This window comes from Eptatretus burgeri, chromosome 13 (assembly GCF_056783735.1).
Source record: "Eptatretus burgeri isolate ZD-2024b chromosome 13, Ebu_testis_v1, whole genome shotgun sequence".
Lineage (NCBI taxonomy): Eukaryota > Metazoa > Chordata > Myxini > Myxiniformes > Myxinidae > Eptatretus > Eptatretus burgeri.
The window spans coordinates 32,081,600-32,108,023 of NC_140973.1; the positions used below are offsets into that span (position 1 = coordinate 32,081,600).

General features: G+C 43.0%; 1 protein-coding gene and 1 pseudogene across 1 annotated transcript in view; one reads left to right on the forward strand and one right to left on the reverse strand.

The window, feature by feature from the left end:
* Positions 1-26,424, forward strand: part of CDHR2 (cadherin related family member 2) — a 246,758-nt gene that overhangs the window by 55,389 nt on the left and 164,945 nt on the right. Inside the window, exons 4-7 of the mRNA XM_085851957.1 lie at positions 6,586-6,737; positions 14,201-14,269; positions 17,844-17,948; positions 18,757-18,846. Coding sequence (XP_085708083.1) covers positions 6,586-6,737; positions 14,201-14,269; positions 17,844-17,948; positions 18,757-18,846 — 416 coding nt within the window. The remainder of the gene's footprint in view (positions 1-6,585; positions 6,738-14,200; positions 14,270-17,843; positions 17,949-18,756; positions 18,847-26,424) is intronic.
* On the reverse strand, positions 10,667-11,393 carry LOC147014194 (uncharacterized; annotated as a pseudogene).

A 26,424-nucleotide genomic window follows, 5' to 3' on the forward strand; every position in this document is an offset into this window, starting at 1 on the left:
AATTGTTGTGTTTAAGGGGTGTAGAACGTGAAGGAGAATAGGTAAGGTAGCTATGGCTTGCTTCCCACAGCCCCTCCTAATTTATTTAATAGGCTAATTAGGTGTGAGTCGGTAAGTAAGACCGGAATAGCAACAACTGCATTGAATCTTGCAGGAGCGGGGGGGGGGGGGGGGGGAAAGACAATGGAGTTATGGTTGTGGTTATGTTATGGTTGTGGGGGTACATGGAGGAACTTAAGAGGAGATTTAGGATTGAATGGAGTTGTTTGGTCCGTGGACATGGAGGAGACATTTTGATGTTATTAAGTCGGGAAACTGTGAGCTTAAGTATTATGTGTTACCACACAGGGGGTGGTGTGTTGTTAATTAGATTGGGAGTAAGAATAAGTCCCCCCAGTATGTGATTGCACCCCTGTAACCTATTCCTACGTTTTTGCATTTACAAGCGAGCCAAACATGACGAGCAGGCAGAAGCCCCACCTTCCCGGGTTTTGTACGAGCAGGCCACACCCCGGTGGCGGAGGATTGATGGGCGTGACGTGACGCATGAAGAGGAAGAGGGTGTGGGAAGCAGCAGATCAAATAGGACGGAATGTGAAGAGGGAGAGAAGGAACATACAAGTGTGGAGTGAGGGACGCAAACGGTCAAGAAAGAACGTAGTTTGGAGATGGCCTGTAAGAACAGGGCTTTACGGTTGGCTTTCCTTTGACGCATGAAGAAGACAGCATGATTCTTGTATTAGTGTTGAGGTGATTTAGCTCGCGTGGTGAAGCAAGACTCTGGCCTTTGGCTCTTGGTTGGGTCGTGAGTAACAGACCCTGAGCCTCCTGTATGTCAAATAGCGGATCGGTGAGGACGATCGACGCACAAAGCAGCTACCCGGGGTCTCTGAGCCTTGGTGTTGAATACCGCTCACAAATTGCCTGACAAACATTCCTGCTGCGAGGGAGCAGTTTGGTGCCATTTTGTGCACGTCTACACATGTAAATAGAAGCCCGTCGAGTCTAAGTTCCACAAAGACCGTCTCTGGGCCAAGCTAAGTGCCAGAAAAAGGGAGGATTGCTTTCTTTTGTTTTTTTTCCCCCTTGTCTGTATTTAAGTCTGTGTGTTTTGAGGCACCTGAACTTTGAGTTTAATTTCCCTCACGTATTTATAATTATTATATTGATTTTTGTCCTTTTGTAAATATTTGTCTGTTTTCATTCAATGTGTTCATTTTAAGTAACTGTATCTATGTATTTGTCATGATGTTCGAGTTTAAACCCCCCTGTGCATCCATTTCTGTGCCCCCTGTCGCACGGCTATTGCCCATGCCCTTTGAGCACGCGTGATAATCTCCGAGGATCAACGTGTCTGCTTCCTAATAAGGAAAGGACCGCTCGACTGTCCGGGTTGGCGGTGTTAATCACCCGTCACCACAATTTGGGTCAGGGGATTAACTTCGGCCGCCAGCGCCGTGACAATATACTTACATCTTCCTGGAACTTATGCAACATTTCCAGGTTGTTACATAGTTTTAATCAAAATGAAAAATCATTATCACAAATCAATATCAGCTGAAGGCAGATGTATGTTTTACAGAAAGCAAATGTTCCAGAATACATGGATAATCATGTTTATAATGGAATCCTCTCAACTGTAGCATTTTACCGAAGTTCAAGTAATTTTTTTATGAATGAGGAACAGTCTTTATTCATTCACACTTTATATGGCAACACCAATTACAAATGCTTATTTAAAGAGGAAATTTTCTTCCACACTCCCCTAATTACCTACGCCACCAAAGGTAAACATAGGTTATGCATTCACCCCTGTGTGTCTGATTGTTTGTGAGCAGGATATCTCAAAAAGTTGTGGATGGATTTGGATGAAACTTTCTGGACAGCTTGGATGTGACAAGGCCGAATTGTTTAGATTTTAGCGAAGATTAGGATCCGGATCGGATACTGTAATTTTATAAGCGAGTCTTCACACTCTCATCTCCACCGACTTGGTGAAACGTGATCTCACGAGCACAAGTGTTGGCCACATGCTCCTTTCAGAAGTGGCACAAAATTCCGAGATTGGTTGTCAGATCAGGTCGTGCCTTGCAGTTGGTGTCTGTTGAGCACTTCCTCTTCATACTCTGCCCTGCAATCAAAGATGATCTTTATCCTTCCAGGCTTCCTCAGGTGATATACACCATGGGTGGGTATGTACCACACAGATCTGTTTCAAGAGAAAGTTCACCTGCTGGGAGCCTCTCAGCGTAGCCCTTGTCAACTATGTCCTTCATGCAGACTGTGTAGTCATCCCGGTATCTAGGGCAGCTGATCATTTTAGCTTTCAACTTGTTCAGTCGTCTCACTGCTATCAGTTTATTGTTGGAAGTTGATCTTATCTTCCTGTTCTGATGTTATGGTGTTCTGATCTAATCGTTGGATCTTATCTGTTTTTAGAGGTAGTGGTATTTCAAAATGGCCACCATCTGTTGTGTGGATTCCTTCTTGCATTTTTTGGAGGAATTTTCTATCCTTTTTAACAGCCACCTTCTCATCAGTGGCCCTTTCACTAAAGTCAAATTCAAACATCTTGCGGACCTGGATTGGAGTTATCTCCTTCACTTGGGTACAAAAGGCAAAACGACACCGTCTCTCGTGATGAGGTTGCAAGTCCAAAACTTTACACAAATGACTGCCTCAACCATGAGGAACAAAAGGTTCACAAATATAACGTCATAGGTCACATGGTTTGGCAGCCATATTGGATTTACCCTAAAACCTATAAAAATCATCTTCTCCAGAATGGCTGAACATATCGAGGGGAAACCACACAAATGTTCCCCAAGCCGTAGGTGCACAAGCTTGTTAAGGAATAATTGATAGGTCACATGGTTTGGCAGCCATGTTGGATTGAAGAAAAATATTAAATAATGTTTTCTCTGAAACCACTTAATCAATCGATGTGAAACTTTACAGTTATGATATAGTCGTGATGGGAATACATGTTTTAAATTTCAACTTGATCCATTGATCAAGTCAAGATGCCCCCCCCCCCATGGGTGGACTCATGGTCTGGCAGCCAGAATTATTTAAATTTTGGATGTGGGTTCTTTATTTATTTATATTGTTACGGCTGTGGAAATTCGCATTACACCATAAAGGGCCCTCAGGTGAGATATCTCCATAGGTACATGTGTAGTTAGCCCAAACCCGTTGTATAGAGGGAATTTATGTGATCCATCCGGGCTGCGACGCTTTGAGTTAGTCGTTTTTCTTTCTCTATCTTTTATTTCAAACAAACAGCATCTCAACAACCACGCCATCCCCACCACAGCGCCAACCACGCTACAACCATGCCACCTCCACCATCTACGCTACCACATCTTCGCCACTCGCCATGCAACAGGCCCCTTGCGGTTACGATCTCCGCGGAGGGTCAAACGAACAAAAACTGCCAAGGATGCTGGTGGGTTTTTCCCGCCATTCTTCCCCGCGCTTGGTGTGAGGGAAGGAGGAGGGGCAGCTCGCCGCCGATTGGTGGATGGACAGCATGAGGCGGTCGGAGTGAGGGAACGCCCCTTTTCCAGAACCCTGACGAAGTAGGGTGGAGCCGAAAACGGGGCGGAGTGAAGGGCGGAGCCCCGCGCTATAAAAGTCGGACACGGGGGGGGGGCGCTTCCTCTTCCTCGTCCTCTTCCTCTTCGTCCTGGAGCTGGTCTCGTCGTTCGTCTTGGCTGGTGGTCTGGTCTGGTCTTCTGTCGGTGCGGTCCCGAGACCCTGCTTCCGCGCGGAGATAGCACCGGAAACCCCGTCCGTTTCCTAAAACCCCGTCCGAGCTGTCGGGCGGACGACGCGAGCTACGCGCGGCTCGAGCTCGGTGCACCACACCGGAGAGAGCTCGCAGACCGCGAGAGGAGTCGGGGCCAGGCGCGACCACGCCGACGGACGTGGGAGGAGGACTTGACGGCCCAGAAAAGTCGCCACTTTTCTTGTCTTTGGGTTTGTGTAAATGACTGTGGGTGGCGCCTGTCCAACAAGTCGAACTGTTTAAGTGTTGCCGTGTGTACACGTATTCGGTTTTAGCTCTTCTTTCGCTTTATATGTGCATTGCAATTATTGTGACTGTAAATACGTGCCTTCCGTGCTGGTCTGTGTGAATTAAACGTGCTTGTGTGAACTTGTTTCCCGTTTCGCTGCGTCCTTTCCTTTGTTTAACTCTCCATCCTGCTTCACGTAAGGGGTTCTTAGTGGGTGCAACATCCCGGTAATTAATCGGAACCTTCAAAGCCGACCATAACACCGCTCGGTTATCACTGTAGCACGGAACGGACCGCTTAAGCAGTTTGTGTCCGGAGTCGGCCTGTGGCGTGGTACGATCGCCCGGTTGACCATTCGCGCAGGTACTTAGGTAGATCTAATTTGGCGAGCAACCTTATCCTGCGTGGGTGGGCAATTGGCACGATCGTGGTGAGGTTAAACCCCCACCCGTGACTAGCTCCCGGCATTGTTCCGAGAGGGTCACGACAGAATTGTCCGTCCGGTGGGCGACGTGCCACGATTCGAGTTACGTGGCCGTTCACACGCCGGCGGGCGCGAATTCGCAACAATATATTTATTTTGAACAAGAGTCACTTGAATGTGCCTGGCTGGGTTTGAGGGTAGAGGAGTAGCAGCTGAAATGGGAATCCTATCCAGGTTCCTCCTGATGACTTCATCATTGCTTTTTGCTTGTTTGGGTTCCTTCTGATGACTCCAATGCAGGACTGTACCTATTTGTTCTTCCATTTGATTTGAATTGAATTTATTTTCATCGCATTCTGAATTCAATTGAATGATAATGAAAAACGTCATGGGTCAGGGTCAGGTGTCCGATCAAAGTGAGGTTGCATCAAAGCGGGATATCTTGGTACCCTGTCATCACTGCCAGCAGTTTTAAAGTGGTGTTCTAAATATGTCTCTTAGTAATTCCGTAACACATCAGTACACAAACGCCACACAAAACAAGTCCTGGTGAGGGTCTACATTCTCTGATTGCTCTTTTTCTTGTTTAAATTGAATTAAATATTTGAACACTGTGGAACATTAAAATAATGCCTCACTAATTCTTCCAAGAACCATGTGATCGATTATAATATACACTACGTGGCCAAAAGTATGTGGACACCTGCTCGTCCAACATCTCATTCCAAAATCATGAGCATTAATATGGAGTTTGTCTCCCTGTTTGCTGCTATAACAGGCTCCACTCTTCTGAGAAGGCTTTCCACAAGATGTTGGAACATTGCTGTGGGGATTTGCTTCCATTCAGCCACAAGAGCATTGGTGAGGTCAGGCACTGATGTTGGGCGATTAAGTCTGGCTCGCAGCCGGCGTTCCAATTCATCCCAAAGGTGTTCGATGGGGTTGAGGTCAGGCCTCTGTGCAAGCCAGTCAAGTTTATCCACACCGATCTCGACAAACCATTTTTGTATGGACCTTGCTTTGTACAGGAGGGCATTGTCATGCTGAAATGGGAAAGGGCCTTCCCCAAACTGTTGCCACAAAGTTCGAAGCACAGAATCGTCGATAATGTCATTGTATGATGTAGTGTTGAGATTTGCCTTCACTGGAACTCATGGTCCGAGCCCGAACCATGAAAAACAGTCCCAGACCATTATTCCTCCTCCACCAAACTTAACAGTTGGCACTAGGCATTCGGGTAGGCAGTGTTCTCCTGGCATCCGCCAAACCAAGATTCATCCGTCGGACTGCCAGATGGTGAAGCGTGATTCATCACTCCAGATAACGTGTTTCCACTGCTCCATAGTCCAATGGCGATGAGCTTTACACCACTCCAGCCAACGCTTGGCATTGTACATGGTGATCTGAGGCTTGTGTGTGGCTGATTGGCCATGGAAACCCATTTCATGAAGCTCTCAACAAACGGTGCTTGTACAAACACCGTTTGTACAAGCAAACAAACTTTTAGTTTGTCTATGCAAACTGTTTGTCTCTGCAAAATATTCTGCAGACAGGGATGCTGCGGCAGCCTAGCTTTTCCACACGTGGTGTACTGTTTATCATAGGGTAGAGTCAGCTGTCACATGGTGCAGATGATTTTTCATGGAAGTTGCCATTGATACGGATCAATAATAAATCTTGTCTTAAACCACTGTGGCCTTACGGTACACCATTAAGGAGGAGAATAATGAGATAGAGCATCATCAACATTGACCAGTTATTTGTGCTTGTAGTGAAAAACAGTGAAACATTATGGTAGCCTCCCCACCCCACTCTCACAAAACACTTTTGTTACACAGCTTGGCAAATAAACCTGGAGCATTTACCACCTGAGATCTAGAGCATTCATTCATTGTTCAGTTAGAAGCAAAATGTCCACGGGAGAATGGGTTGGACAAGAGATAATGCCTTAAGGCTGCAGCAGATGAGTCAGTCATTTTGTTCGTGATGCGGATGCATTTTAAACCTTGATCTTATTACAAGTTTATTTTCTCTGTGTTTATTTTTTTAAATCATGAACTCGTCTTTGCCGTTTCGTGAGACAATTTTCAATGGCGGATCTTATTGCAGTTTGTACCATTTCCTCTTGTATGTTTCTTGCAGACACAGCATTATTTAACCTGGCCGATGCATTAACCTGCAAGCCTGATGATGCTCAGTTCTCTTCGGAATACAATGGTGGTAATATTCAATCATATTTTGATGTTGCTCCAAATACAGGAGAGATAACGTTAAATCAATGCATCGACAGAGAGGTGAGCTTTTGTTGTTTCTTCTTCACAACTCAACACTTAACCTTTTTTATTGCATTGCTCACTTGATGTTTTTTAATGTGGTCAGATATATCCTACTGTATTAAATAAGGCAATTCTATGTATGTATGTATATGTGTATGTACATCTGAAAATTGTATATAAAAACAGCACTGGCCTGATATTCACCAAATTTTACATACGTATTGAAAGTACCCAGGGTCAGGTCATGGACACAACAATGCTCCCAAAGGGAGCAGGAGCAGATGTTTCCAGCATTAAATAATTTGTTGAGCATTTAATTTTTTTAGTTTATCTGGAATTTAAATTCCAGATAACATATCGTCATCGCGCACCGTCCGTCCGTCTCCTATTTCGACTTCTCCGGCCAAACCGCTGGACCGATCTGGCTGAAATTTGGCAGCAACGTTCCTCTTCTGACTGGTAACAGGGATTTCAAAGCTCGTTCCTGTCACGTGCCTTTAAGTAAGTCAAAATGGCCGACTTGGTCAATTTTGGGGAAAATCGTGTAAATTCCTTTTTTTTAATCTTCTTCTCCAGACCCACCAGTCAGAATGCTACCAAATTTGGGTTCCAACATTCGGCCAGGGCTCAGATAAACTACAGGTCCAGTGGTCATATTTTTTTCTCCACAGTGATTAAGAGTTCATGGTGGATATTTTTATTAGTATAAATTTATGTTTTTTATGTGTTATATTTTAATTATATATTATTTTACTGGAGTGGGCTCATGGAAGAGCAAGGTAGAACTGACAGTGGGACAAGCACCAAGGGAACGCGCAAACAGGAAAAGAGGTGAGGGAGGAAATACTGAAACTAGCAAGCAAGATGGACGAGTTAGGAATGGTTAATGGGGCTCATGGGAATCACAGGTCACAATTGGGAATGAGAAGAGATGGTGGTGCACTGCTTGCTGGAAGTCCTGGAGGGAAGAGTGAGAGATTAGCCTCTGTAAGGTGCTTCCATTGACAGGAAAAGTGAGTAATAAAATGATTTCGGTGTGCAGTCAGCCTGGATCAGTCATCCTGGATTTTGTAAGCATAACGAGAAAGGTGGGAGGGGGTGGGGGGGGGGCGGTGGCTGCCGTAGCATCAAATATCTATGGTTTGAGGACATCACATGTAAGATAAAGACATTCGGAGACATTTGTCACATGGACTTTGTTGTAAAAACGGAGAAATCAACAGAGCCTGTGGGATTGTAATCTGGGTGTCCAGCATTATGAGCCAAATTGGTAGGAAAATGAGTGAATGCTTAACTGAAGTTGTAGAAATTATATTTATAATTGGGGGTTTTGGTTCTTTCAGCTATGACGAGGCCCACCTATGATGATTTAATGAAGTAAGTTGGTTCCAAAAGCACATATTTGTGAAAAGTAATTATATTTTGACTTTATCTCGTATTTAATAGCACCAGATAAAATGGCTGCTATGGTTCAAAGGGTTAAAGAAGAAGAAAGCACTTCCAACCAAAAGTAAACCAGATCGATTCTGCTGATTTGAGCAATAAGCCAGAGCAGACCCGGTCTTGGGCAACGTTTCATCCCGGTCTTCAGAGCAGGCTTCCTCAGGCCAATAGGCCCCGTGCCTTGGCACGTGTCCGGGTTATATTTTCGATACGACCGCTGATTTCCGGTCATGTGCTGATGCTTGAGCTCAAATGAAGAAGTGCTCTGTTGTTTTAAATTATTTATTTTTTTGCAAACCTCAAGCAAATAAACGTCAAATCACATCATTGATGGGCTGCTCTGCTCTTTTGTTTTGTTTTGTTTTTACTAACACGTGATCTGGTGTTGTATGTTTGTAGGTTAGCATATGTTTGGGCTTGCTGTTGTTTTTGTGTTTCTGGGGCACGAACATCACTGGTTCTGTGTCCAGGTAGGACGTCATGAGGTGTGGGTTGTGTGATTGTTGGGGTTCCCGTTGGGTGTTGTATACACGCGGATGTGGGGGTTTTTTTAAATCCCCCGCCGCGTGGCGGAAGGGGGATATTGTTGTCACCCGGGTCATCCGTCCGTCCGTCCGGCTGGCTGGGCGTCAACATTTATTATCCCCCGCCGCGTGGCGGTAGGGGGATATTGTTGTCACCTGGGTCGTCCGTCCGTCCGTCTGGCTGTGCGTCCGTCCGTCCGTCCGTCCGGCTGGCTGGGCGTCAGCATTTATTTCAATGGCGGGGGATTCCCCATCTCTGATGGGTATATTTTTTGTATACCATGTTGAGGCTTGTGTAAGAGCTAACACAGAATAATAAACAAGGCAGGAGACAAGAGGAACAGGAGAGGGAAGCACAAAACAGTGGGGAACAGAGACAATAGGAGATCTGTGGAAGGGAAAGGGATGGGGTGGGTACCCGGGGTAAACAAACAGTGGTCAAAAAGATCAAGATTTTGGATGGGGGAAGATCTGAGATGGTGGTGAACAGCTGTTTTGAAGACCTAGAGGGAGGAGTGGGATTGAAGAGAATGGTGGGAGTTTGTTCTGGAGGTGGAAAAAAAGAGGAATGAAACTGAAGGTGAGCAGTGACCTTTGATTTTGGCAGTTTCACCAGAAGGGGGTTTTTGGTGGACCTTGAATGCCCTGTGGAAATATATGGAGGAAAGAGCACAGACATAGCAGGGGGGGGGGCAAGGCTAGAGAGGAGACAGTAAAAGATAGAAAGACCACCGACCTGCCTGCGGTAAGAGAATGAGAGACCCAAAGACTCAGCCTCCTTACTGGAGATACCAATGATCCTAAATGCCTTGATTTCCTCAGTGTGAAGCCAAGAAAGGTGAGAGGTGGAATTACCAGCCCAAAGGGGAGAGCAGTGCTCCATCAGGCTGCGGGCGAAAGCTCTTTTTGTGGTCATGGAGCTCAGGTGTGCCAAGCAAGGACTTTGCATGATGGAGGATTCCCAGTCGGCGACTGGCTTTGGAGGCCAGGTTGGAAATGTGGCTTACCCAGGAAAGATCATGGCAGATAGTGAGACCCAGAAACTTGAATAAAAGGACTTCTTCCAGAGGATCGTTGAGAAAATAGATTGGGGGAGGGGGGGTTCCAGACTTTCCTTTCAGAGAGATAGTGAAAGTTTGAGATTTGTCTGGGTGGAAAAACATGTTCAATGTGTTGGACCAGCTTGTGATTTTATCCAGGTATTTCGAGAAAATTGAGGAATGTTGAAGAATGTACTGACTGAGAAGGAGAGACATTTTTTAGGCTGGAACGGAGCCCATAGATGCTTGGAAACTACACATTGATGTATACTCGAGGAGGAGCTGTTAGTATAGAGGGCAGTGGAGAGATGCTAAGAGAGGATGTCGGATGGGGGGCAAGATGGGGAGCAGTAAGGAGGGGGTATAACAGGTAGGGAGTTAGGAGGAGGTAGATTTAAAGAGGAGGAATGAATTTGCACTGAAGTTGGGGGAAAAAATGATTGATTAATAATGGAAGACGAACAAGCATTGCAAAATGGGATTTTAAAAATTTGTTGGTCAGAGATGCGTGTAAATATGTTGGAGGATGGGTGCAGTATAGAAGAATTGAGAGAATGAAGGAAGTAAGTATTGTAACAGGTGGAATTTTTAGACACAGGATGAAAGAATGGTGGAATTGAACTCAGGTTTTTGAAGAAGAAGTGCACGGCAGAGAGAGGAAATCAAAACATTTTCAGAGACGTTTACTTAGATTTTCTGTTTTTTTGAAGATTTGAGAAGTGGGGAAGTGAAGGAAGTGTTTGAAGAAAAAATGTCGTGAAGGGGAGTGGCGAATACCTTCATGATCAAAGTGGGATTGGAAATGTGGAAAGGCAAGGAGAAGTAAGAGGGAGAATCCATCGAGGAAGTCGTGTGGTTACGGGAGGGAAAGGTGAGAAGGGAAAAGATATTTCCTTTTTTTTGTTTTCCTTTTTTTATGTCCACTCTCTGTACATTCTCCTCAGGGAAATACTCTCTGGCCATTCTCAAGGTGCACACTCAGATGAATCACAGTGGGATGTTGCTCATGAATTGGGAAGTTCAGGATTCTCCAGATGGCTTCATTGCTGCTGATGTATCTTCCCATTTCATACTGCCGAACCTCATCATGCACAGTCCCATCCATTGTCAGGCCAAATGCAGCCATGTCAGATCCTTTGTTGACATACTTGCACACATATTTGATGGATTTCACAGAGTGGCGGTACTTAACATTGATGTGTGCAAACTGTGCATTGAATAGCCATGTGAGGAGTGGACAGTATAGAACAATCCACCTGTTGTCAACTTCAATCTCACAACCACGAACTCTTATGGTTGTTGTGAATCCACCATCTTCTGGTTTTCTCCGACAATACAGTGGGTATCCATCTTGCCCAGTCTGTCTCTTTCAAAAGATATCTTGGGAACCTTTTTGTGCATTTGTTACATTTCATGCATGGTGAGTTTGGATTGATGCTTCCACAGGGACCATGCACCATCTGTGTTTTGACAGTGCTGAACAGAAGTGGATCAATTACTGGGTCTGGAAGTTCAGCACTGATGAAGTCATCCACTCTGTGCACATGAAGTTCATCTTGAAGCCAAGTCAGAATGTGGGCATGTGGCAGGCCACACTTTTGCCATCCAATTGTGTCGATGTTGCACTTAATGCTTCCAAAAATCTTTCCTTTGGTGATGACATTCATCAATGCCTTCGTTTTTTTTGTCCGAATACTCTTGCCAGCAAATCATGGCAATGTTATGGTTTTTGGCCTGGTATCAGTTAATGAGCCACTTCCTTCCAAACTGGGTTGCAGGTGAAGTTGATGAAGAGATCAGGATGGCCATTCTAGAAGTCCGTTCAAGGAGTGGTTTTCATCAGTACATACAGTGCATGTACCAATAAATTAGGTATTGATGTGCAGAGATAATTGTGCGACGATTTGTTATTCAACTGAATCAGTTTTTATTTTATTTTTTGTATACCTTGTTGAGGCTCGTATGAGAGCTAACACACAACTCACAGCAAGGGGGGCATTAGACGAGAGGGGCGGGAGTGGGAAGGACAAAACAGTGGGGAACAGAGACATTAGGAGATCTGTGGAAGGGAGAGGGATGGGGTGGGGAACATGGAGAATACAAGATGGACATTACAGGGACTTTCAGGAAGGAAAGCAGGGAATATGAAGGAGGTGGGTTTGGGTGGATTAACGGGGGTAGAAAAGATCAGGGATTTGGATGGGGGATGATAAGAGGTGGTGGTGAACAGCTGTTTTGAAGGCCTGGAGGAAGAATGGGATTGAATAGAGTGAGGGAGTTTATTCCAAAGGTGGGGAAAAAGAGGAATGAAAGAGTGAAGGTGAGCAGTGATTCGTGATTTTGGTAGTTTTATCAGAAGGGGGTTGTTGGAGGACCTTGAGCGCACTGCAGAAATGTGGTGGGGACAAATTGCAGAGAGCAGGGGGGGGGGAGGGAGGGGCGAGGCTGGAGAGGAGATGGTAGAAGACAGAAAGACCACCGACCAGCCTGCGATGAGAGAGTGAGAGGCCCAAAGACTCGGCCTCATCGCGGGAGATGCCAATGATCCGAAATGCCTTGGTTTCCACAGCGTGAAGCTGAGAAAGGTGGGAGGCAGGAGTACTCCATCAGGCTGCGGACGAAAGCTTTGTAAGTGGTCAGGAGCTCAGGTGGGCCGAGGAAGGACTTTGCACGACGGAGGATTCCCAGTCGGCGACTGGCTTTGGAGGCGAGGTTTGAAATGTGGCTTTCCAGGGAAAGGTCATGGCAGATAGTGAGACCCAGAAGCTTGAAAGAAAGGACTTCTTCCAGAGGATTGTTGAGAAAGTGGATGGGGGGTGTTTCTAAACTGTCCTTTCGGAGAGACATAGTGAGAGTGTGAGATTTGTCCGGATTGAAAGACATGTTCCACGTGTTGGACCAGTTTGTGATTTTACCCAGATCTGCAGTGAGCGAAGAAGCTGCTGCATGCCGGTCTGAGGGATGACAGATGGTACGGCAGAGGGTGGACTCATCAGCAAAGAGATGACTGATCAGCAAAGAGTCATCAGCAAAGAGAGATAATCAGTTCATGTGAATCACGCTTGGCCTGGACAATGTTGAGCATGTCCAACCTTGTTTATGTGGTATTGATGCTTTTGGGCTTATACTCTTCCCTTTGTCATAATCCTTCAGCACTTCCTTCTTGAAATTGTCCAGCTGTTTATTTTTAATACATATCTGCACAACTTAGAGGACAAATAAATTCACAGTTGATGCTTTTCTGGAAATCTTATGTGCATGTTAAGTTCGAATGTAACTTTTCAAATTACTGACAAAATTGGATGACTGTATTTCTTTGTAAAACCAAGACAATGCTTTGGTGACAAAACCAACCAATACCGACTCTGATTTGCATTGTTTTTTTTCCCAGAGGCCGATACTAAATTAGTATTATTCTGTGTCCATTTGAATGGTGTTTAAATTTGGTATTGTGCAAATATCCCATGTCAAACGCGGTGCTCTAAACCTGAGATGCTTTTCGGCATATCTAATAATTTTACCCAAATTAATATAATTGACAACTAAAATTAATATTGCTGATATTATGTTCGACTGGCAGGATTGCCTTGAGGTAGAGGTTTTCACATTCACGTCAAAGCTGTCTGGTTTGGTTTCAAATCCTGACCCAGCTATAAACTGTCACCCTAGTGTTTCACAGGCAGGGTGATTCAACATTATGTGTGCTGTCCTTCAAATGGACATTAAACTGGGATCCTGTCTGCCGGCATTAGTTGGTCGATGTTATAAATCTGATGGTGTCTTTTGCGAAGAGTAGGCGAGCTATCGCCGGCACAATGGTCAAATTCAAAATTCCTGCCATGACTTCCTGAGCCGGAGTGAAGACCTGACCAGGTTTGTATTGTAGCCCTAGTAACTGCTTCGGCAGCACCAACACTCTGCATATTGCTTGTTACATGATGATGATGATGATGATGATGATGATGATGATGATGATGATGAGTGTTCCAAATTTAGTGAAGACATGATGAGTAGTTTCTGATCATCCACACATTTACACAGACATGTGCTGCATCTTTGACACAATAAATGTAGTCACTCATCAGACAAGCACTGTCTGGTAGTGAAAATGCCTTGTCACATATTGGTGACACCACAATTCTGGAGCACAACAGGTTTTAAAATTCAATGAAACATCCAACTCGAATACGAAATCAAACCTTCTGAATACTGGGTGTGCTATTTCAGCCAATTTCTGGGTCTCTTTTGAATGTTTGTTCCTGGACTTTTATGTTGTAAGTGAAACAATGGCTCTAATGATTACGCATGTACTCAGTACTGTACTCAAATTCTTAATGACTTAAAACATCTTACCAGTTATCACATGGTATGCTGATATTATATACACCAGGCTTTTTGTTTTTTTTCTGCAAGGAATTTGATGTGTGCTAATAAATTGATCAACTTGTGAATATAAATCCTCTGTTTCTTGCAGAATCTACCAGAGCCCAGAAGTTTTGACATTCCAGATGGGATTATGTTAAAGGTAGCTATGAGAACAAAAGTAAGTGAAATACTTTCTTCCCCTTTATTTTGAAAGACAACTTAGAGATTTTGATAACAAATGTTGTTTAATGTAGTTCTTCTGGTAACTATTTTTTTAATGTTTGGAAAATAAATGTGTTTGTAATCTTCCAAGAAAATTAAATGGTGCATTTGGAATTTATTGCATCATTTTAGACTGAAAGAAATGAGGGCTGCTATAAATCTATGTTACAATGACCTTTGTTGAAGGCCAGTTGGTGCATTCATTAAAATTGCAAGACAGTGCTCCTTCATTTTTGGGCCTGTCTTTGTGTGAGTTTTTGCCAAAACATTAAGTTTATCTTCTTTGATAACCACTTCATCTCGCTGTCACCGTGTGATTATTTATTTATTTCCTTGTCAAAAATGTCAGGCTGTCATTGTTACAGCGTTGAGAGCAGTCATCGTTTTATTAATTACGAAGTTTACTGCATTCTTAATGTCTTCGGTAATTTTTATGGAAAATACTATGTGGTCAGTTGCTGTTTGTTGATGGTACAGGGTGATTATTGTAACATCACACGTCCAAACGAACAAACAAACAAAAAAACCCCCCCCAAAAAATTAAAAAACCAGGGAGTCTGGAACACTGACGCCAACCATTATCTCGACGTGTTTCGACTTATGAGTAACGTACAAGTAACGTGTGTCAATGATCGCGTGGCGTGCCTACAACTTATGCCAGCGAATGCGGAACGTGTGTCATACGTCGAGTACGTCGAGAAATTTTCAACAAGCTGAAAATTTCTCGACGTACTCGCGTATACAAAACTTACCCATAACGTATTCGACGTGTGCCAGCTTGGTTCGGCAAATTTTTCATATGTCGGCATACGCTGGCTAAAACGTCAAGGTGTGATAGCGGCTTCACACTTCGATGTCTAGTGCGGTTATGATTTGAATCGTCGAGCCGCAGCCTATGAATAACCTACGTCACGTGATCGTCGGCGATACGTTGCCGCGCTATGCATAAGTTAGACTATTGTTGGGCATAGGTTGTGAACGCCGACAACACGCTCAGCATTCGTGTTGCTGGGAAGGATGTGCTGCAGGTTAGGGTGATAAAGGACGCAAATGGGAATGTGCTGACGAGCGAGGAGAGTGTGTTGAGAAGGTGGATGGAGTTCTTTGAGGAGCTGATGAATGAAGAAAATGAGAGAGAGAGAAGGTTGGAAGAGGTGGAGATGGTGAATCAGGAAGTGGGGTGGATCAGTAAGGATGAGGTGAGGACTGCTATGAAGAAGATGAAAAGTGGAAAGGCGGTTGGCCCAGATGGTATACCAGTGGAGGCATGGAAGTGCTTAGGAGAGATGGCAGTGGGGTTGTTAACCAGATTGTTTAATAAAGTCTTGGAAAGTGAGAGGATGCCGGAGGAGTGGAGATTAAGTGTACTGTTTCCGATTTTCAAGAATAAGGGTGATGTGCAGAGCTGTGGAAATTACAGAGGGATAAAGTTGTTAAGCCACACCATGAAGTTGTGGGAAAGAGTAGTGGAAGCTAGGTTGAGAGGAGAGGTGACGTTCTGTGAGCAGCAATATGGGTTTATGCCAGGAAAGAGCACCACTGATGCGATGTTTGCTTTGAGAATGTTGATGGAGAAGTATAGGGAAGGCCAGAAGGAGTTACATTGTGTGTTTGTGGATTTAGAGAAACCTTTTGATAGGGTGCCAAGAGAGGAGTTGTGGCACTGTATGAGGAAGTCGGGAGTGGTGGAGAAGTATGTGAGGATCGTGCAGGATATGTATGAGGACAGTTTGACAGCGGTGAGGTGTGCGGTAGGGATGACGGACCGGTTTAAGGTAAAAGTGGGATTGCACCAAGGATCGACTCTGAGCCCTTTCCTGTTTGCAATGGTGATGGACAGGTTGACGGACGAGATCAGACTGGAGTCCCCATGGACTATAATGTTCGCGGATAACATCATGATCTGTAGGGAGATTATGGAGCAGGCTGAGGCGAGCCTTGAGAGGTGGAGGTACGCACCGGACAGAAGGGGAATGATAGTCAGTCGGAGTAAGACGGAGTACATGTGCGTAAATGAGAGGGAGGTTGGTGGTATGGTGCAGTTGCAAGGAGTTGAGGTGAGGAAGGTGGATGGGTTTAAATACTTGGGATCAACTGTCCAAAGTAACGGAGAGTGTGGGAGAGAAGTGAAAAAGAGAGTGCAGGCAGGATGGAGTGGGTGGAGAAGAGTTGCAGGAGTGATTTGTGACAGAAGGGTAGCTGCAAGAGTGAAGGGGAAAGTATATAAGACTGCAGTGAGACCAGCTATGTTGTATGGTTTGGAGGCGGTGGCGCTAACAAAAAGACAGGAAGCGGAGCTGGAGGTGGCAGAGTTAAAGATGCTGCGATTCTCGTTGGGAGTGATGAGGATGGACAGGATAAGGAATGAGTATATTAGAGGGACAGCGCAGGTAGGACGGTTTGGAGACAAAGTGAGAGAGGCGAGATTGAGATGGTTTGGACATGTGCACAAGAGGGAAGCAGAGTATATCGGGAAAAGGATGTTGAAGATCGAGCCGCCAGACAGGAGGAGAAGAGGAAGGCCAAAGAAGAGGTTCATGGATGCGGTGAGGGCGGACATGCGGGTGGTTGGAGTGTCAATGGAAGATGTGGAGGATAGAGTGAAATGGAGACGGTTGATCCGCTGTGGCGACCCCTAACGGGAGTGAGCCGAAAGAAGAAGAAAAAGAGTTGAAGGGAAAGAACGGAAACAAAATGTAACATATATCAAATGACTACTTGAATGAATCATATAAATCATACTTGAATAACCGACTTGAATAAATCATATTTTTTTTCAAAATAAATTCAAAATATTTTCTAAATCACCTAACGATCAACAGTATGCTATGTTTTACTTCTGATTAGCATATCCCTGTATGTTTCAACGCTGTTGTATAGTTTCAGTAATGTTCAAATACATTTTTTTGCAATTTTCTTATGTAAATATACAATTTTTTGTTATTTTTCAAAAAATCGGTGTCATTTCCTTAATAACAATTAGCGACATAAAAGATATGCTTTTTCTTCATTCTTATGACCTAATAAAAGATAAACAACCAAAAAATTCACTCAAACAAACATTTTAAATTTTTTGTTCCACGGTTAATTAATTTATCGCAAACTTGATACATCACAATGACGTCATATTCGTTTTTATGACGTCATCATTAAGAGGACGAGGATCTTAGCTCATTTGAGCTTGTTTTTACAAACAATTTCAACCGTTGGCATATAGACAGTTTTTACAACCAATTAGTTTTACATTTACGTATGCAGTGCCCAGGGCCCTAGTGTGAGTGCTTAGGGCCCCAGTGCCCAGGGCCTGACCCTGCTGCACATGTCCGAAAATGGGTGAGAGTTTTCATAAAATTTCTCAAAACATTTTTTGTTGTCGTTGAGATTTTGGTCTCCGACCCATGTTTAACACGGTTACCTCACTAGTAACAAATATTCACACAGGTTTGGGGGTCCCACTCCTTGTGCATGTCACATTACTCTGAGATGACAGATGAATATAACTGAAAGTATTAATCCTGTTCTTTTCTCAGGATCCGAGTGTGGGATGTGAAGCTCAATTCCTATTTATTATCGAAGATGTGAATGACAACATTCCACAGTTTCAAGGCCTGCCATACGCCAAAACAATTAATGAGGTAAGTACCTTTAAATGCTCAGGTTGTTTTTGGTTTTTTTTAATCACAACATGATCTGTGCCTTATTTTGACCAAATTACTTTGCAAAGGATTGGGGCAAATTATTTGGTTTTAAGGCGGTTGAATGTTTGAAAATTTGATTTGATATCGGTTTGATCTCATTTACCAAATTATTTATTTATTAATGTTCACAATTGTTGCAAGTATGTAATGTAAATTAGGGATGGAAGGGGTACCCGGAGTGAAGATGACCTTCATGCCATTCTGCTGCTGCCAGCTCCAAAACCACTATCTCAGCAGCTCTCGTATCCTGAAGGTGTATAAAAGCTTTGATCACCAGGGACAAGTAATAGCCCATCCACATATTATGTGGTAACCTGTGTAATGGGGCTTGAGTATAGGAGATAAAAACTGTTCCATGAGAGGGTATTACGGTTGGGTCCGTTTGTTTGTCTGTCTGTCTGTCTGTTTGTTTATTTGTTGTTGTAGGTTTTGATAGCTTCCATGTGAATTAGCATTGTTAATAAATCTCTTTTTTCCTATTTCTCAGTTTTATTTCCTGGTTTTAATATTGTCTTGCAAAATGGCATTGTGTAAAGTACTTCACAGATTGCTGAATGGACAGGTTAAATTAGAGAGAAAACAGCCATTTTGGTAATGACCAGCACAGACACAGCATTGTATTTGTATGACTGAAGTTTCTGGCTTTGCTCTTGCACACAGTCACTCACACAGGGCCGACTCTTATCATTGGTTTTCAAATTGTTTTCAGTTGCAGAAATTAACAAATCGCTGAATGTGTTTGCAGGCAAATTTCACAGAACCTTACTATCTGATGAAGGCTGTTGCCACTGACAAGGATGAAGGAGAAGCGGGCACAGTAACGTACTCTATTACGGTGAGACGTATTCAATATCTTTCACATTCCCACTGCTCCATTGTCTGTGTTAACCTCTTTGCACTCACCTGTCATTCAGGTGATCCATGAATTTCAATCTCTGTATACAAAAAAAAAAATTCAAGTTGAACTTCGCAATGCATGACTTGCAGTAAGATAAATGTAATAAAAACTTTAATGTACAATATTTATGTATTCAGTTTGCACTCATTTTCAACAGGTTGTTTTTGCTGAGACAGTAAAAAACAAGATTGATAACTCACACATATACAACCAACATGATTTGTCTCCTTATTCTTCCAATTGTGGAATCGTCTCCCTGTGTCCATTGTCTCGTGCTCATCACTTCGGTTTTTCAAATGTGCTGCCCATCATTACCTCCTGCAATCATCTACTCTTTCAGCCATCTGACCTTCATAAGCATCTGCACAACATCACCTATTCGATGCACACCGATTCATTCCCATTCTTTCCCTCTCTGGGCCATTGTTGCTCATTTTTGGGTTATTCCTCCTTTTATTCCTGCACTTACATCTCCATCCCTCCCCCACACAGCCCCCATACCCCATTGGTAGTTTGTAACCCCACATATCTGCCTCCCTTTATCATTTAACTTCTCCACGAGCGTAGACCCTTGTATAAACATATATTCCACATACTTATCACATAAACAGTCATTCCTAGACTTATGCAATCCATATTCATTGAAGTATAGTGTTTAACTATAATGTGTAGGTGTGTAAATTTATAAAAATATTGTGGCACATAAATTACAATATCATGTAAAACATACAACCTTCATATACATGCATGAACTACGAAAATTGTAGTTGAATTTTGGAAAGTAAGATGAAAGAATGTCCCCAAAGCACTTCAGGACAACTGATTGGGGAGGTTGCTGCTCATGTTTCACTTTATAAAGAAATCGACATTCTATAGCCATTAATGGTCTTGACAGGAGGACAGGTGTAGACTGTAGAGGTTGGGAATCTGCCGCAGTAGGGGCGGAGATACAATTTATTGATGTCTCGACTGGAGCTAATACTCCTCGCAGCTCATTTTGCTCTCTAAAGAGATCAGAGCTTCTTGTCTTGTTTATTAGTTGATGGACTGGTAGCTCGATGTCAGGCCTTGGTTTATTTCTTCACTCTTGTATGATCGAATCTTATGAGATGGCTATCTTAGCCTCACCACCCTGAATGGTACAGGTTAAAAACGTATTGCAAATTCTGGCTGCCCGATAGTGGAGGATCCAGAACTCAATCTCTAGTAGAGGGTCCAGATCTAGGGAATGCACTGAGAAGGTGATTTATCAGAGGGTTTAAAATTCCGGGGTAATCGTATTGATATGGCTATCTTTTGTCATCCATCTGCTGAGATAGTCTTCAGTGATTTCAATTCCCATTGTCCTGATGTTCCAGGTGTGAATGCATACAACTTCGCTCTATCATATGATCTTACCCATATTATTTCATCCACAACCCACATTGAAGATCATGTTACTGAGAGTGGTTACCTTCTTGATCTTTTTTTATTCTATCCCTCGTGAATGTGTTCCTGAAATTATTTCCCCACTCAGTAACTCAGATCACATCACCATTGCTGTTTATGTTACCTTTTCCTCACTCTCTATCACTGCTCATCCTTTTTGCCAGACAGTTTTTCAGTCTTGCAAAGCTACCTGGGATGTCTTCTGCTCATTTCTTAGTGATATTTCTTGGAACCCTGTTCTTCATCATAGCCCATGAGAAGCTGCTGATGAGGTAACTCAGTGGATTTGTGTTGGCATGGAGCTATTCATCCTTTCTCAGACCTTCCAAGCGAGACAACATTCTCAGTCCTGATTCACCCTCCCTGTGTCGCTGTGATTGCAAATCGTACCCACTTCTTTAAGAAGTTCCAGCATGATGGCTCTTATCAGACTTGACATCTATATTGTCTTGAAAGCAATTGCTATAAAAAGGTGTTGGGGAATTCCAAGCTCCAGTTTGCAGAGTCTATCAATAATTCTATCCGAGCTCAGCAGCTTGGGTCCAGAGATTTCTGGAGAATTAAGGATTTTTGTTCTGGATTTCTGTTCTCAACCAAAATGAGTCATTCATACCTGTCATTTTCAAGAGTCCAAAAGTTCTTATATCCTCTGTTGATGAGGCCAATCTTTTGGCAGATTATATTCCATGAAACTCCATCCTTGATGGTGAAGGACATCCTTCACCTGGTTGTCCCTCTCAGACTAACCGTAACATTTTTCCTGTTACTATTACACCCAAGAGAGTAGCCAAGATCATTCAGAGGCTTATTGTCTCAAAAGCCACCAGTCCTGATGGAATTCCCTCGATTGTCCTGAAGATGTTTTCTCTTGAATTGCCTTTTGTTCTTTCAAAATGATACAATGTGTCTGTCAAAGTCTGTATCCCCATCTTGTTGGAAACTGGCATCTGTTGTGCAAGTGTTAAAAAGTTCTGGAGAGGAGTCTGATCCCACTAACGATCACCCAGATGAATCTACTTCCCATCATGAATAAGGTCGTTCAATCTTTGCTCATTCAACAACTTATGGGTCACCTGGAAGACAATAATCTTCTAACTGATGTACAGTATGGCTTTGGACATTCTCGATACACTGGGGGATCTTTTATCCCTCTTTCATTTCTCATGACTAAGCATATTAATAGGGCTTTGGATTGCCATGGTGAAACCAGAATTTTTGATCTTGACATCTCTCAGGCCTTCAATAAAATGTGGCACAGAAGTCTTGTTTATAAGCTAGTCCTGTGCTATCTCTGGACAAATGCTCACCATTATCTCTGCATTTCTTAATGATTGCCAAATTTCAGTGGTTCTTGAGAGACAATCGTCCCTCACACATAGTAGCAATGCAGGTTTTGTCATCACTGTTTCATACCTCCCCAGCTTCTTCCTCACCCTGCTCTATTCTGGAACACATTCTCAGTGACCTCTACTATGGAACACATTGCTAGTGAGGAAAATAAAGCACTGAGGTGTGCAGTCAACCTGGATTTTGGAAGTTTAACCAGGAGGGGATTGGTGGAAGAATTATGGAGTTGTCTGGGAGAGTTGGAGGGCTGAATGAGTAGATGGAGCTAGACTGGAGGAGAGGTGATTAAAAACAGAGGTCACCAAACTGCCTGTGATGTGAGATCTAGATCATGTACTTTGGCTTCATCATAGTAGATTTCAATAATGTTGAGAGGTTTGACTCCAAATAATTAATGGAGGATTAAAAAGGTTCAATGGAGGTTTAAAATCGAATAAAAGTACGACTTTATGTTACAAAGATAAAATATATATCATGGTGGAATTGCCATTCTGTGTGCATAGTTCTCATAACTTTCGAATTTAACCCCTTCAACACTAATACCAAGTTTATATATATATATATATATATATATATATATATATATATATATATATATATATATATATATATATATAAATATATATAAATATATATATATATATATATATATATATATATATATATATATATATATATATAAAACTGTCGAGGGTCAATGGACCAAAGAAGACCAACAAGGGGGAGTGGGCAATCGATAAATTGACAAAATGAGGTATAAGGAAAGCAGTGGGGCAACAACACAACAGATCACAAGCAGAGGACTTGCCAGAGAAAGATGGAAACTAGGTCTCAGTGGATGAAGTGAAGCTCAGTCATGGTAAGGGGAGAGACCATGAAGTGACCATGAAAGTTTTAAATATAAGATAAATCAGTGCTAACTCTCCATCAGACAGTGCCCACTGCATCTCGTGGAGTTGAAATGTCTGCAGTGTGGGCTATGCCCAGGAGTATGATGCCAAGTGATAAAAACACTGAAGATTTTGCTGCAGAGTCATCTATCTTACTAGACACACAGAACGTTCAACTGTGTACTCCATAAGCCATCACTCTATGCATGAATTGAGCCAGCCATCTGTAAACTGAGACTATCAGAATGTCATCAATTAAATCTATCCATTTGATCATGGTTTGGTTTGCTCTCCAACGGTTGCAAATTTGAAAGTTAAAAGCAAACATTGTTTCATCAACAGTCCTGCTCATGACGAACCGATTGATGGGAATTAATTAACTCGAGGACGGGTCAAATAACACGAGGGACCTGAGCGGAACCCTCCATTCGGAAATGTTAATTCCGATGGTCTCTTGAAGTGAATGTTAGTTTTAACCTCCCCCAAGGATTGACCAAAGCCGAGCTGAAACAATTTGTCGCACACGTGGTTTGCAATGGCAGGTCACCACATGAAATGTGTTATTACGGAATTACAATGTTTTTTAAAGAAGGCACAGGATGACAAAAACAGAGAATCCCAAAAAAAAGATAGACACATGAATGCAATGAATATAACAAAGAAAGAAATAAATGTACTCCGGTGGCATTAATTTGCAAACAAAATTCGCTGTGTTTATCTACTCTTACCTACGGACTTGAAACTTTTCCCCTGTGTGCCAACCAAATTAAATGGCTCAATGCACTGCACAATCACTTGCGTCAAACTCTGAAAATCAATTTGTCTGACTTTTTGTCTTGCTGAGAAGTTGAGCACATTTCAAACTTTTAATCAATGTTGGCACATCTGGCTGGAGCAACAATGCATTGGGTCAGCCACGTGTGTCATATGGACGACAATCGATTGCCAAAATAAATTTTATATTCTGACATTGATGCTGGCCATTGTAATCATGATGGCGGTCAATATTTATGCTACAAAGACCATCTTAAAATAATTTTGAAAGAATGTGAAGTTTGCGTTTCCACCTTGTCACTGTCGTAACAATTGGAAAGACTTGCTAAAATGGCATTGCAAAAATGATCAACAAGCAAAATTATATTCTCGATCAACATGGTCATAGAAATCACCCTTACAACCCAAATCAATCGCAGTGGGCGATCTCTTTTATCACCTTCCCGTGGCTGTGCCCCCATGTGCTTTGTTCACAGTCCGGGACTGTCCAATGATTGAGAGTGTTGTCACGTGAATGCAGAGCCATCGTGGGCCATGGGGAGGGCGGGGTGAGGGTGGAGAGGGGATGGAGAGGAAGGGTTTATCAGCCCTCATGAGATAGAAACGTCCAAAAATATTCTTTCCTTCTTAACTCTCCTGGCACCTTGCCTGGTTTAGAGAGAGAATGAAGATGAAGGCAGACTGAGTGCTACAAAGCAGCCTGATGGAAGGATTATACTGCATGGTATGCCGTTGCCTTCCCAGTGGTAGGCAGGATATGAATTTGTGCAGAGTGCCAGTGATTGCTCGCCGACTCTTCGCGGAGGACACCGTGGGATATTTAATCTCCACCAACTAATGCTATCAGACAGGACACCCAGTTTAACATCCATCCGAGGGACAGCACACGCATTTATGTTTTGCCTTGCCTGCGAAACACCAGGAAGACAGTTTATAGCATGGTTGAGAGTCCAACCCAGATTAGACAGCTCACAGACAGTGTGCATACCTAGAGGCTATCCTGCCAGGATGTATTGCTGGTACTGCAGATATGATTGTACACTTTTACAGCCACTTTCAATCCAAAGCATTTTATGTTAATATCAAACAACACTTTTAAAAGGCTAGTTTGTAGCATTTTCCCCAAGAGTTATCAGAATTGCATTCATAACTCAAAATCAAGTTGATTTCATTTTTGATTGTTGATTTAACAGCTAGGAAATCTAAGAGTCGATAAGGCTTTCGGGCCAGATAATATGCACCCGAGATTATTGATGGAGGTGGTTGAGCAGGTAAGCGAGATGTTAACGGATATCTTCAAGAGCTCACTGGAGTCAGCACAGGTACCGGAGGATTCGTGAGGATCAAATGTAACACCATTATTTAAGAAAGGATCCAGAAAAGAATTGGGAAACTATAGACCTGTTAGTTTGACTTCAGTTGAGAGGATGGTATTGGAGACATTAACTAGGGACCAGATGAGGAACCATTTAAATAAATACAAAATAATTGAAGGTCGTCAGCATGGGTTTACCAAAGGTAGGTCTTGTCCAAGAATTTTTTTTAGAATTCTATGAAGCAGTGTCTGATTGGGTAGATGAGGGAAAGGCAGTCAACATAGTATATCTTGACTTTAAGAAGGCATTTGATAAAGGCGCTGTCACACCTTGACGATATAGCCAGCGAATGCCGACTTATGAAAAATTTGTCGAAAACGCTGGCACACGTCGAATACGTTATGGGTAAGTTTAGATAACATTAAGAGCATGCTGAAAAACACTGCCATACGTCGTAGTACGCTGGTTTTCATCGTTGTACTTTGCGGTTGTCCTCAAATTTTAGCATGCTTGAAATTTTACGACGTATGCCAGCATATGACTCACACGTTCCGCTACGCTGGCCATAAGTTGTAGGCACGTTAGGCGATCGTTGACACACCACATCGACACACGTTACTTGTAAGTTACTCATAAGTCGAAACACGTCGAGGTAATGTTCTGCGTACCCGAAACTTATTTATAACCTATGAGTAACGTGTTCTAGGCACGTTACACGATCGTTGACACACGTCGTGGCACGTGACTTGTAAGTTACTCATAAGTCGAAACACGTCGAGGTAATGTTTAGCGTACCCAAAACTTATTTCTAACCTACGAGTAGCGTGCTTTGAACAGATGTGTAACGTACCTCCAACGCATATTGACGTATGTAGACGTATTTGATTGACGTCTTCCGGACGACCACAGATCTTACTGAACCTGTTTCTAATTTACAGCTTCCGTGTAATGGCGTATTGGCAGCGTTAAAAAAAACAACAACAATAACTTCCGATATATCGTCACGTGTCGTTACGTCACGTCCGATTGCCTCTTCAGTTTGCTCATGTCTTATTCTTAGTTCCTCCTCTGTGAATATTTTCTGTTTGAGGATATTGTCACGTCGACGTCGAAACTTAAAAGCAAATGTCCGAATATATTTTAAAATTCGTGATAGACTAAAAAAAAAAAAAAACAACAACAACAACAACAACAACTTCAGATATTTCGTCACGTGCCTTCACGGAGCCAAGGAGAAAAAAATAAAATGTGCCTTGACTGAGAAAATAAGTTTCGGGTATGCTAAACATTACCTCGACGTGTTTCGACTTATGAGTAACTTACAAGGAACTTGTGTCGACGTGCGTCGATCGTGTAACGTGCCTACAACTTATTCCCAGCGTAGCGGAACGTGTGAGCCATACGGCGAGTACGTCATAAAATTTTCAGCATGCTTGAAATTTCACGACGTACGAGACGTACCGCAAAATATGACAGCGTACTTCATCGTTTTTCAGCGTGCTCTTAACGTATACACAACTTACCCATACCGTATTCGACGTGTGCCAGCATTTTAGACACATTTTTCATAGGTCGGCATATGCTGGCTAAATCGTCAAGGTGTGACTGCGTGGTTGACACTTCCAATTCTCAGGCGGTTATGATTTAAATCGGCGTGCAGCAGATTTTTAACAGGCTACTCCACGAGTTCGTCGGTGATACGTGCAGCGCGCTATGCCTAAGTTAAACTATCGTTGGGCATAGGTTGTGAACGCCGACAA